Here is a 14250-nt window from a genome sequence, read left to right on the forward strand (position 1 = left end):
TGAGATGGTTTGGGATGAGTTGGACCGCAGAGTGAAGGAAAAGCAGCCATCAAGTACTCAGCATATGTGGGAACTCCTTCAAGACTGTTGGAAAATCATTCCTCATGAAGTTGGTTGAGAGGATGCCAAGAGTGTGCAAAGCTGTCATCAAGGCAAAGGGTGGCTAATTTGAGGAATCTATCATCTAAAATATATTTTCATTTGTTTTAACACTTTTTTTGGTTACTACATGATTCCACATGCATTATTTCATAGTTTTGATGTCTTCACTATTGTTCTACAATGTAGAAAAAAAATAAAAAAATAAAGAACAACCCTTGAATGAGTAGATGTGTCCAAAGTTTTGACTGGTACTGAATGTCTGTACCATGACTCTGGGTGTGTGATGGGTCAGTACCTGATAGAGAGCACCAAGGCAGGTTAAGGGTTAAATAATAACTCCAGTCTGTTAGCAGATGTAGGTAAATCTCTATAAGAGAAATCAAGGGAGTGTTAGGGAGGAAGGAAGGTCTATCATCATCAAGCAGCACCACTCTGGGCCCGCTTCATCCTCAACAGAAAGTTCCTCTTCTCCTCCAGGAGTTCCTGGATGCGTTTGTTCCGTGTTCTCTCCCGGAGGAACACCCGGCTCCGTCTGGGGATCAGGTTGTTTTGGGAGATGACATTGTCTACTCCGATGATCTGGTTGTAGAGAACGTCAATGGAGTTATTTTCGCTGGTCTCCTCCTGGTGGCTTATGTGCTTTTTGGTTGTTGTTGTTATGGGAGGCTTGGCTGTCATTTGCTCTGTCATTAACTCTGTTGTTGGCCCTACCGTGGTTGTTGTGGGAACAATGGAGCTCACAGATATGTACTCCGTGATATCTATGATATCATCCCTGGGGACTGTAGGAATCATCACTGTGATGTCATCATCATAAGGCATGGTTCCAATGGGCATTGTGACATCAGTGCCATAGGGCACGGTTCCACTAGGTATTATAACATCACCACCGCTGGACATTGTGACATCAGTGTATGGGATGGTTCCACTGGGCGATGTCACATCCTCAAAGTAGTTTGTTTCAGTTGGCTTTAGGACATCATCCATGTAGTATGGGCTGCTGGGAGTTGAGGTTTCTGCCCGTGTTATGTCATAGCTGTGAATGGGGGTCACTGTGGTGTCATTGCTGATAAAGGTGAAGTTAACATTTGAGTCAGTAAACAGGCTGCTGGGAGTTGTAGTGTATATGCTGGTGCTGGTGGAGAGGGTGAAGAAGGGGTAACTTCTGGTTGTGTCTCTGGGGGTCACACTGTGCTCTGGGGTCGTGTGTATGGGGATGGGGTATGTGGTGAAGTATGGGTGGGGTGTATAGGTGTGTGTTGTGCTCATCGGGCGCGGCGTGGTATAAGGTATATGCATTGTACTTCTTGGATGAACCGTGGGCTGAAGGGGGGTGTTGTTATCCTTGGGCCAAGGCAGAGGTCGAGGCAGGGGGCGAGGCAGCGGGCAAGCTGTGACCCGGGGAGGGAGACTGGTGGTCAGGCTGCTGTTGGTCACGTTGCTGCAGGACTTGCAGCACATGCGCCTGTAGCCTGGTAGAGCACAGTAGTGGATCAGCACCTCCATGCGACAGAACATTGACCTGTCTCCATGACAACGCTGCTTGCCTGTGGGCGAGAGAACAAAGAGTTGAGACTGGGCCAGACTGGGAATGGAGCTGTGCGTGTGCGTGTGTGTGTGTGTGTGTACAGTACCAGTCATAAGTTTGGACACATCTACTCATTCAAGGGTTTTTCTTTATTTTTTACTATTTTCTACATTGTAGAATAAAAGTGAAGACATCAAAACTATGAAATAACATCTGGAATCACGCAGTAACCAAAAAACTGTTAAACAAATCCAAATATATTTTATATTTGAGATTCTTCAAAGTAGCCACCCTTTGCCTTGATTACAGATTTGCACACTCTTGGCATTCTCTCAAGCAGCTTCATGAGGTAATCACCTGGAATGCATTTCAATTAACTGGTGTGCCTTGTTAAAAGTTAATTTGGGGAATTTCTTTCCTTCTTAATGCGTTTGAGCCAATCAGTTGTGTTGTGACAATGTAGGGGTGGTATACAGAAGATAGCTTATTTGGTAAAAGACCAAGTCCATATTATGGCAAGAACAGCTCAAATAAGCAAAGAGAAATTACAGTCCATCATTACTTTAAGACATGAAGGTCAGTCAATCCGGAAAATGCCAAGGACTTTAAACGTTTTTTTTTTGTCGCAAAAACCATCAAGCACTATGATGAAACTGGCTCTCATGAGGACTGCTACAACAAAGGAAGACCCAGAGTTACCTCTACTGTAGAGGATAAGTTCATTAGAGTTAACTGCACCTCAGATTGTAGCCCAAATAAATGCTTCACAGGGATCAAGTAACAGATACATCTCAACATCAACTGTTCAGAGGAGACTGCATGAATCAGGCCTTCATGGTCGAATTTCTGCAAAGAAACCACTACTAAAGGACATCAACAAGAAGAAGAGATTTGCTTGGGTCAAGAAAGACGAGCAATGGACATTAGACCGGTGGAAATCTGTCCTTAGGTCTGATGAGTCCAAATTTGAGATTTTTAGTTCCAACCGCCGTGTCTTTGTGAGACACAGAGAAGGTGAAGGAATGATCTCCACATGTGTTTCTCCCACCGTGAAGCATGGAGGAGGAGATGTGATGGTTTGGGGGTGCTTTGCTGGTGACAATGTCTGTGATTTATTTAGAATTCAAGGCACACTTTTCCAGCGTGGCTACCACAGCATTCTGCAGCGATACGCCATCCCATCTGGTTTGCACTTAGTGGGACTGTAACTGGTTTTTCAACAGGACAAAACACACCAGGCTGTGTAAGGACAATTAGATCAAGGGGATTGATGGAGTGCTGCATCAGATGACCTGGCCTCCACAATCACCCGACCTCAACCCAATTGAGATGGTTTGGGATGAGTTGGACCGTAGAGTGAAGAAAAAGCAGCCAACAAGTGCTCAGCATATGTGGGAACTCCTTCAATACTGTTGGAAAACAATTCCTCATGAAGCTGATTGAGAGAATGCCAAGAGTGTGCAAAGCTGTCATCAAGACAAAGGGAGACTACTTTGAAGAATCTATCATCTAAAATATATTTAGATTTTTTTGTAACACTTGTTTGGTTACTACATGATTCCATATGTGTTATTTCATAGTTTTGATGTCTTCACTATTATTCTACAATGTAAAAAAAATAGCCCTTGAATGAGTGTCCAAACCTTTGACTGGTACTGTACGTTTACACACGGTGCAGAGAAAAGTAGTAGAGGTAGTAAAGCCAGACCATTAAAAGGTAGTGCAGGAAGGAAGAAGAAGTAAAAGGAAACCCAAGCAGCTATTGACAGAGTCGATAGATTAGTCTATAGCAACTGAAGAAGAGTGGTGCGGGCTCTCTTTTGTGGTGCTGGAACAGTAACCTGGCTCTCTTGTGTTGTGATGCTGGAACAGTAACCTGGCTCTGTTGTGTTGTGTTGTGATGCTGGAACAGTAACCTGGCTATGTTGTGTTGTGGTGCTGGAACTGTAGCCTGGCTATGTTGTGTTGTGACGCTGGAACAGTAACCTGACTCTCTTGTGTTGTGGTGTTGAAACAGCAGCCTGACTCTTTCAGACCAAACGGACATTTTCTGACATCTCATCTGTCTTCTTTATTAGTTTCAGATTAGAACCATCCATTTATTACATCAATAGAACTCTATAAATGTTTCTTATTTAATTGAGTCTTTCTTTATTACTTTCATGGCAATATCACGTTATAGGACAATGTTTAAGCCTTTGTAAAGTTGGATCAATCTGTGAGTTGAATTCCACCGGAAGCTTGTTCTGCGCTCCTTCCTCCTCACACAAAGCCAAACCATCACAAACTCAGGAGGAGAGAGTGAGAGCGCTTTTTCAAATATTTGTTTTATTTATACAACTTTGCAGTTGATAATGACAGGAACTGAAACAATGAGATGTACTCCCTCCTCAATATATAGATATATTATTTTCTTAAGAAAAATAAATCAACTGTATCGAAAGGTACAAGTTCACAGTCACTTTGGTAAAACACTTCATTACTTTGAAATCAACCAATCAATCACTTTAGTTAATCAATTGATAGTAAGTCAAATTAATAAATTACATAAATGAATACATAGATTTGGATGTTGAATAAATAAAATACAGAATTATCCATGATGAATGATGTAAAAACTGGAATGGCACGTTTAAGTGTCATATGAAACATTTACAAAACATGAACACATTTTTCCCTGATAAATCAAAGTGCATATAGACGCAGTGCACATAGTTCTTCTGAATGTTTCCCCGACGTCAATCCAACGTCAGCCCAACGTCAGCCAGCCCCACCCATCAGGCTAGTGAAGCCACGAAACAGTTACCCATAGTATATAATATTATATATATATATTTTTTTCCATAAGTAAGAAGATAACAGTCATGAACATTATTAAACACAGTCAACACCAATGTTATATACAGTATCGCACTGCAAGGTCTGGCATCATTGGCCTCCTACCGTCCGACTCCAGCACGAAACCTCAGATAGCTCGCTACATATTCACAACAGAAACATGTGATCACAATACAATGACAAGCCTGAAGTGTTTTTGTAGATGCCGTCGTCAGTGTGTCGATCGATACCCGTGGCCCTTTGTAAACCGTACGCCGGTGGTCACACCGTGTTCCAAACCCTATGTTTGTTGTAGGTTCTGATGGTTTTCGTGTGAGTTTGCTTGTTGGTTTGAAGCTGCCTCTAAGTGAATAATACATGTTTTGATGAGTAAAGCCATCTCTTTCACAGATAAATGCCATTACATTCAATCCAAGATAAGGCATTGTTCATGTGTTTATTGTTCATCACAAAAGGAAAAAACTAAATTGGATGATTTTCAAATGAAGGTCTATGAGGTATTTCTGTATCAGAGTTGTATGTCTATGGGAAGCCTGCAATGAACACACACACACACTCACATACGCACACGCACACACAAGCATGCACAGACACGCATCAACATACACACACAGTCACTCATACACACACGCACAGTCTTACACACACACACACACACACACACATACACACACACACACACACACACACACACACACACACACACACACACACACACACACACACACACACACACACACACACACACACACACACACTATGAGCTCAAACGGCTAAGGGATGCAAATGCATGCATGACAAAAACGTGATCCTTTCCCGAAAGTAAATAACAAGCAACAGTAAACCACTTTATCCATCTGAGAAAATGGAGAGGCAACTAACTGACCAAGTCCTGCATAATATCGGTCTATACCCCCTTTCCTCCCTAAAACGTTCCTCTTTTTAAATATCAACTTCAGTGTTAATGTAAAATCAATAAAAAAATACACATAACAGTCAAGGATCGAAGTGATCAATAGCAGTCCATAGGATTAGGCAAATAAGCTACAGCTTATTCATGGTAAAACATTATTATTATTTATATTATTGTTACTCATATAGATTTTAGATGTGTATATATATATATATATATATAAATACAAATATATTTATAGATGTATTTGTTTTAAAGTTTGCAAGCACAAATAAGCTGCATTTATTGAACTTTAATATAACAGTCAAAGAGGATGGTTGATGAGGTGGTGAAATGGGAAGCAACCTCACATGGTAAAACTACCCTGTTTTTATAAGCATTTTACTCTTCTTCACTCTCGGCCTCTTCACCCAACAGCTCTGTGTACAATAATCCTAAAAAGTGTTTGTTTGTGTCAACTCCTGTCCCTGTGCTGAATTTCTGTCAGTCTGAGAATGGGACCTAGAACGAGATAAACCTTTGTTCTCATTCTAGAATGGAACCAGGATGTGAGATGAGCACTTTAGCAAAGATGTCCTCATTGTGACAAGATCACATTCACAATAAAGCTTTTTTAAACTTTTTTTTTTCTTTTTCTTTTCATTATTTTCACACCTGTCGCCCTCAAACGATGACGGCACGGTGACAAAAAAAATTGCACCCGCTTCTCAGGAGTGTGAACCATGACGACTCGCAACTAGCTCGCGCAAAACATGGCCGCCAAACAGAGGGGCCTCTCATGACTCACTGGCTCAACCATGCCACTAAGAGCCGCCAATCAAACCTGCTTGTCTTTTTCCATTTCCACCTTCTCTTCAATGTTTAAATGTTTTTCTTTTTAGTTTCGACTGGCCAGCGGTTACAACACAATGCTCCACAAAGGAGAGAGAGAGATAAGAGAAGAGAGAGACAGAGCAAGAGAGAACCAACCAACCAATCAGCACACATGAGCCAGAGACCTCCCCCAATCAGAGCTGTCTCAGACACAGAGAGAGAGAGAGACACACACGCCCCAAAAGAGAAGCGAAAAGCTGGCGCTCGCTCGCGGGCGCGGCCACAGGCACGGACACGGGGGAGGGGTGGGGGGTGATCAGGGGGTAAGCCTGCCCCCGGGACCCCTAGCCCAGGCCTGTTGCAGGGTGAAGAGGACAGAGAGAGAGGGCAAGGTCCAGGTCAGGACCGCCATGCACCGGAGGTTGGGCCCAGAGCTATAAAGGGATGGTTTTTTACGTGAGCTGTTCCTCTGGTAGGGCAAGTCTGGGTCAGGGCGGGACAGCCACTGGATCAGGATGTTGCCGTTCTTATTCAGGTCCGACGAGCCTCCTGGAGATTGAGAAAGGAGGGAATAATATCAGAGAGGAAAATGAGTATGAGTTTATCAGGAGAGATTTATACTCCCCACTACCTATACTAAATGACTTTAAAAATAAATTGTTGTGTATAGCGTAATGGGGCCAGGCCATAATACTTACTTGGACATGGCGCCAAGCGACAGATGCGGATGGTGTCTGGCTTGCTGTCCAGGCAGAGACCGATGGTGTTGTCACGCGTGTGACACAATGCCTGCCTTTGCTGTGTCCCATTGGCACACGTCACCGAGCACTGTGGTCACACGAGCATAGAAAGAGAGTGTGAGAATAGGTTATACACAACAACCTCCAACATCATAAACACACACACCTACACACACACAGACTCCATACCACACATCTACATGTATAACAAACTAAATAATAAGCCCCTATGTATTCATCCACCAGAACCCCCCTCTACCCCCAGCCTCCCATCCTTACCTGTGACCAGGGCCCTACTCTCCACTGTGCAGGGCAGAGCTCTCTGTTGCAGGGCCTGCGTGCCTCAGGCCGGTCGTCATTGCAGTACTTGCTGTGAATGGAGCGCTTGTTGCCGTTGTCTAAGGGCTGAACACAGCGAACGGACCTCACCTGGTACCCTGTTTTACCGCACGTCTTACTGCATGGCTCCCACGGACCATCCTCCCAGCTACAAGGAACAAGAGAGAGTTAGAGGGAGGCACAGACAAAAACATACCTCAAGGCCTTGTTCCATTTCGGTCACTAGCCCTTTACTCTCCAAGCTCTTTGGTGTTCACAGGTTCAGTGTAGGGACCAAGGAGTGACATTGAACAGCGGCCTACTTCTACGTAAACCTGAAAATTAACCACACAAACATATCCATACGTACATAGGCTGTGAGCACTCCTTCTGGTTGCAGTCCCTGCTGATGGCGCGAGGCTTCTTGATGTTCTCACAGTAGCGTCGGTGGACCATCTTACTGTCTGCTCTCCTTCTACAGCCGAACCGGGTATACTGCTTACCTTTTAAGGCCGGACACACACAAACATCTATTAAGCAAAGAGCTCCACATCCAAATCTCCTATCATGTTCCCCAGTGTCTTCCTGTGCTAGTGGTGTCACTGTAAAATACCTCCCCCACAGGGTTTGGAGCAGAAGGACCATTTCTTCAGGGCCCACTCGTAGAAGGAGGTGTCATCCAGCAGCATGTTGTTCTCTATTGCAGACAGCAGGTCCATGTGGATGATGTACTTATAGGAAAGGGTCACCTTGGCATCTCCATGGGACTGCACCTGGACACGGGGAGACAACATCACAATCATATTAGTATAGGTCATATATATAAAGCAAATGTCAGGACTGGAAATGTCATAAACTCAATGCTAGCAGTGACGTAATTCTGAACCATCAAAATCAAGCTATAACAATCATATATGGTAAGGATTAAGTGTGTATTTTGTGACTTGTATGAGTGCTTGTGTGTGTGTGTGTGTGTGTGTGTGTGTGTGTGTGTGTACCATGATGAGGACTCCGTGTCTGAGTGGTCCGTTGGTCTGTAGTGTCTCCTTGTCATGGTCATTATTCATGTATTCCCACTCCACACCCTTCTCTATGACCGCACGGGATTCTGGGAGGTCTCCCTCTGCATTCAGGAAGAACTGTCCTGATGCCTGGTTCTTCACCGCTGGGGAGGGAGGTGGAGTTATAAACTGGAATACTCACACTTACACACACACGCAGGCACACACACACACACACACACACACACACACACACACACACACACACACACACACACACAAACACAAACACGCACACATTTTATACCTAGGATGTGTGCGGTTGGCTTAATCTCTTGGATTAGTAGGTGTCTCGCCCCTCGAGGGATTTCAAGTACTTTGAGGAAACCTGAAATAAAAACACCACATTACCCTGAGGTCCAGACACCCACAGAGAAGACATCTTTTCAACTTTGTCAGGATACATTTTCATTCAACTTTCATTAAACTTTATTGTTCAGGGCAAATTTCTGTGTACACGGGGTACATTTCAAATACAATTTTAACCGCTCTTAGTTTTGCCAGCCAGGGTCATCAACAGTCAATTCCAGGAAATTCCTTATTTCAGCTGGATGATATTTATTTAATATGAGGTCATGGTATAGTGATTCACATCATCGTTGGGCGGTGATCCTGCTCATATGGTAATGCTTTGAACAGGACATGATTCTAGCCAGGGCCAATGTCCACAAAGCGTCTGATTAGGAGTGCTGATCTGTCCATACAATATCATTCATTATGATCTAAAATAGCGAAACGGATCCTAGATCAGCACTCCTACAATGAGGATTTGTTGATAAGGGCCAAGCTCATTATCTCCATGTGACCAGTAGAGGGGGCTCTTTAGTTAGCTATCCAGTGAAGTTGTGACCACTTCATCAGAATAGGACTCAGGCCAGGAAAACAACCTCATCTATCTCACTTCCTGCACTGTTTTCATGCTCTTTCATGTTCCAAGGTCTGACAACTCAGTTACATATTACCTTATTGTTCTCAGTCTGCCACAGTGGTGCGTGCGTGTGTGTGTGTGTGTGTGTGTGTGTGTACCTTGTTTCTTGGCACTGCGAGTGAAGTTGCCCTTGATGATCTTGCAGCTGGAGTTGTCTCCTCCACAGACGCCACATTTATCCTCCTGTTGGGAGGACCCTACCACGCTGTCACAGCCTACTTTCTGCAACACACACACACACACACACACACACACACACACACACACACACACACACACACTAGAGTATTATGGACACACACATAAACTTCACAAAGTTATGAACACTGACACATACCTCACACAGTTGCACACAGTCACGCACACACATAATTAGGGTTGCAATATTTTTGGTAAACCTACTTATATTTGACAACAAACACACTGCTATATTTATGGACACACACACTGACCTCACATTCCCCGCTCACACACACGCTGTAGGGGTCTTTATATGAGCAGCGCGTGCCGTCTTGGACCAGCCTCAGCATGTCGATCTTGTCTCGGGTCTCCGTGGACTGGCAATGCAGGTGGCAGCGCTGCTTAGCTGCACAACCCATACACACACACGTTACAACACTTGATTTACATCCATCGCTAGTAGAACAGAACCACACAGAAACATTGTCTTAAGACACAGAGCCCTAATTGTGCCAAGCTTCACCTCTATTTTCCATGTTTTCCTGCAGTTTGAGTGTGTATGCAATGTGACTATATCTGACAGTATTACAGAACAGGCTGTGATGGGGATCTGGATTTATACTATGTAGGTGAATCCCAGAGTCAGTCCGCAGAGAAAACATGAAAGTGGAGGGGGAGGTTAAAAGAAGTACTAGCCAAGCCCAGCATATATCCCCTACAATAAGGACACAGCTCAGAGTTATTTACCCTTTGTGTGGGCAATGGAGGATCTCTGTCTAGCCTGTATGTGTTTATGTAATCTCCCGAGCGAGACGTGTGTATACACCGACTATGCAATAGCTATAACGTCTGGCATGCAAGATTGGTATTTAAGTGGATTTGAATGTTCATTGTGTATGTAAACTTGCTGCAAAACAAATTGCCCAAGGATTGATTCAACTATGCATACATTTTTGTACTGGTCCCCCATGGGAACGGAACCCTGGCATTGCAAGCACCATGGTCTACCAACTGAGCCACACGGGAACTGATCTGAGATGACTCAAACTATGTCTTCGGTATGCAATGTTCCAAATGCACTGTGATGACCTTACTGATATTACAAAGTATTAGAAACGGTCAGATTGGGATGTGAGTACTCATTGACTCATGCCGATACACAGTCCCTCACTCCTCCAGCCAGAGTCCCCAGAGAGGGGGCCGATGCCTCAGATCATCCCAGAGGGAGAGAGAGTTCTCTGGGTGAGATTGCCCTTACCAGCTAGACCCTGGATGGCCAAAGCAGCTAGAACAATCAATGCTTGTAGAAAGTGTTTTTTTTTTACTGTAGAGCAATGTTACGAGGATGTTTATGGCTAAAAACACAACATTGACAGTATTTTACAACAGGTGTAATTAATTATTAGATTTCGAGCAAAGTCTAGATTTTCATACAGACTCACTCTAGTTCTCTCACACTATCTCTAAACCCTGGAGATGAAAACACACTAATGGAATTCTTTCTAATTTCTCTCCTTACCTCTCCTTTCCCCTTCTCTATCTTCCCCTCTCTCTCTCCCCTCTCATGCACGTACTTGAGACAATGTGGAGAAAAGTATTTAGCATGGGGACTGGATCTGCAAGCCTCACAAACTCTTTAAACTCATACTCACACTTATAGATGAGGTAAGGGCGTTTTTTTGGAGATGGCGAGAAAAAAGGGATGTTATGGGGATCCCATTCTGGGTTCTGATGGTTTAAACACATACAGTATGATTATGTTCTGTGAGTCACAACAGCTGACGAGCTGAGAAAAGAGGGAGGGAGGGGGGATGGGAGGGAGAGAGAGCGACCAACACACCGACTAAGACTGACCGACGCACCGAACAACACACAGACTAACACACCTACCGACCAATACACTGACACTGACACACAGACAGACAGGCTGAAAAAGAGCTCAGATGATTAAGTGGAGTGAGATAGGTTAGAGATAGAAGAGAGTGTTTTTTAAAAGGGGTTCAAGAAAGGGGTTGTCGTTTTAGAAAGGTTCAAAGGCAAGGGTTTTGTTTTTTAAGATGGGTGCTTTCACACTAGTCAGCAGCAAACCAGCTGTCAGTGACCATAACACCCCCCCCCCGAAACACACACAGAACATCTTCTTCCCAATCTGCCTCCACACAAGAGGAGCTGACTTATGTCCCACAACCCACCATTTCAGGAAGTCTGTGTGTAGGCTACTTACGTTCTGTGTGTTCATAAGGCAGCCAGTGGTGCTTGTTGTTGTGGAACTCAAACACAGGGTCCAAGCTACGGCACTGCTCCTCCCTGAAGTCACTGTACAGCTCCTCACACTCCTGGCTGTTACACAGCTGGAACTGGTGGTTAGTCCCCAGACAGGTACGACCTCCATTAGCAGGCCTGGAGACAACAGTGAAATGTTTTATTTAACCAGGCATGTCAGTAAGAACAAATTCTTATTTACAATGACGGCCTACCCCGGCCAAACCTGGACCACCCTGGGCCAATTGTGCCCCGCCCTATGGGACTCCCGACTACGGCCGGTTGTGATACAGCCTGGAAATCAAACCAGGATCTGTAGTGACACCTCCAGCACTGAGATGCAGTGCCTTAGACCACTGCGCCACTCAGGAGCCCATTCACTTGATAAATGTGAACAGTGAATATGTTCTGTTCTGTTAGGACAAGCTCTAATGCTCTTGAACTATGATACTATGCAAGCATTGCTAGGTAGATTTGTCAGTATTTAGGGTAAAAAAAACACCGTACCTGGGGTTCTTGCATTCACGGGTTCTAAACTGCACCCCTCCTCCACAGGTACGAGTACAGGACCCAAACTGGCTCCACATGTCCCACCCACCATCCTGCTTTATCATGTCAATGGTCAGCCAGATACAGTGACCTTTGAAGCAGTGCTGTGATAGGACGAGAGAGGGGAAGAAACTGTAGGATGGTATTATTTTTACCATTAGGGTGGTGTGTGTGTGTGTGTGTGTGTGTGTGTGTGTGTGTGTGTGTGTGTGTGTGTGTGTGTGTGTGTACAGTACCAGTCAAAGGTTTGGACACACCTACTCATTCAAGGGTGTTTATTTATTTTTTACAATTTTCTACATTGTAGAATAATAGTGAAGACATCAAATCTATGAACTAACACATGTGGAATCATATAGTAACCAAAAAAGTGTTAAAGAAATCTAAATGAATTTATATTTTAGATTCTTCAATGTAGCCACCCTTTGCCTTGATGACAGCTTTGCACAGTCTTGGCATTCCCTCAATTAGCTTCACCTGGAATGCTTTTCCAACAGTCTTGAAGGAGTTCCCACATGCTGAGGACTTATTGGCTGCTTTTCCTTCACTCTGCGGTCCAACTCATCTCAAACCATCTCTATTGGTTTGTGATTGGGTGACTGTGGAGGGCAGGTCATCTGATGCAGCACTCTATCACTCTCCTTCTTGGTAAAATAGCCCTTACACAGCCTGGAGGTGTGTTGGGTCATTGTCCTGTTGAAAAACAAATGGTAGTCCCACTAAGTGGCAGGTAGCCTAGTGGTTAGCGTGTTGGTCCGATAACTGAAAGGTTGCTAGATCGAATCCATGAGCTGACAGATTAAAAACTTGTCATTCTGCCCCTGAACAAGGCAGTTAACCCACTGTTCTTAGGCTATCATTGTAAATAAGAATTTGTTATTGACTGACTTGCCTAGTTAAATAAAAACTAATAAAAGTACAAACCAGATGGGGTGGTGTATTGCTGCAGAATACTGTGGTAGCCATGCTTGAATTCACCATTATACCTCTTCCATGCTTCACGCTGGGAACCACATCTACGGAGATCATCCATTCACCTACTCTGCATCTCCCAAAGAACCAAAAATCTTAAATTATGACTCATCACACCAAAGGACAGATTTCTACCGGTCTAATGTTCTTGGCCCAAGCAACTCTTATCTTCTTATTGGTGTCCTTTAGTAGTAGTTTCTTGGCAGCAAAATCAACCATGAAGGCCTGATTCACGTAGTCTCCTCTGAACAGTTGATGTTGAGAAGTGTCTGTTACTTGAACTCTTAGATAGCCTTTTTATGTCTCTATTTGGTTTGGTCAGGGTGTGATTTGGGTGGGCATTCTATGTTCTGTTTTCTATGTTTTTGTATTTCTATGTTTTGGCCAGGTATGGTTCTCAATCAGGGACAGATGTCTATCGTTGTCTCTGATTGGGAATCATACTTAGGCAGCCTTTTCCCTGTTGTCATTGTGGGAAGTTGTCTTTGTTAGGGGCACTATAGCCCTTGTAAGCGTCAAGGTCGTTTCCTTGATTTCTTGTTTTGTTGGCGACATTTGACAAAATAAAAGAAAATGTACGCTCACCACACTGCACCTTGATCTTCCTTGAACGATGGCCATGACAATGTGGGCTGCAATCTGAGGTGCAGCTAACTCTAATGAACTTATCCTCTGCAGCAGAGGTTTCTCTGGGTGTTCCTTTCCTGTGGCGGTACTCATGAGAGCCAGTTACATCAAAGTGCGTCATGGTTTTTGTGACTGCACTTAAAGAAAGTTCTTGAAATTTTCCGGATTGACTGACCTTCGAGTTTTAAAGTAATGATGGACTGTCGTTTCTCTTTGCTTATTTGATCTGTTTTTGCCATAATATGAACTTGGTCTTTTACCAAATAGGGCTATCTTCTGTATACCACCCCTACCTTGTCACAACACAACTGATTGGCTCAAATGCATTAGGAAGGAAAGAAATTTCACAAATGAACTTTTAACAAGGCAAACCTGTCAATTGAAATGCATTCCAGGTGACTACCTCATGAAACTGCTTG

At 43.9% G+C, this 14250-nt stretch overlaps 1 protein-coding gene across 2 annotated transcripts in view; it reads right to left on the minus strand.

Moving 5' to 3' along the window:
• Positions 1–242: 242 nt before the first annotated feature.
• Positions 243–14250, minus strand: part of LOC110488609 (A disintegrin and metalloproteinase with thrombospondin motifs 2) — a 190577-nt gene continuing 176569 nt past the window's right edge. For both annotated transcript variants that reach the window (XM_036942741.1, XM_036942740.1), the window contains 12 exons: positions 12191–12336; positions 11646–11821; positions 9694–9827; positions 9340–9463; positions 8561–8641; positions 8251–8417; positions 7866–8025; positions 7623–7755; positions 7214–7421; positions 6893–7022; positions 6651–6743; positions 243–1649 (listed from right to left, as the gene is read on the minus strand). In XM_036942741.1, the coding sequence (XP_036798636.1) occupies positions 520–1649; positions 6651–6743; positions 6893–7022; positions 7214–7421; positions 7623–7755; positions 7866–8025; positions 8251–8417; positions 8561–8641; positions 9340–9463; positions 9694–9827; positions 11646–11821; positions 12191–12336 (2682 nt within the window). In that variant the 3' untranslated portion in view covers positions 243–519. The remainder of the gene's footprint in view (positions 1650–6650; positions 6744–6892; positions 7023–7213; positions 7422–7622; positions 7756–7865; positions 8026–8250; positions 8418–8560; positions 8642–9339; positions 9464–9693; positions 9828–11645; positions 11822–12190; positions 12337–14250) is intronic.

The sequence above is a fragment of the Oncorhynchus mykiss genome, chromosome 14 (assembly GCF_013265735.2).
Source record: "Oncorhynchus mykiss isolate Arlee chromosome 14, USDA_OmykA_1.1, whole genome shotgun sequence".
NCBI lineage: Eukaryota > Metazoa > Chordata > Actinopteri > Salmoniformes > Salmonidae > Oncorhynchus > Oncorhynchus mykiss.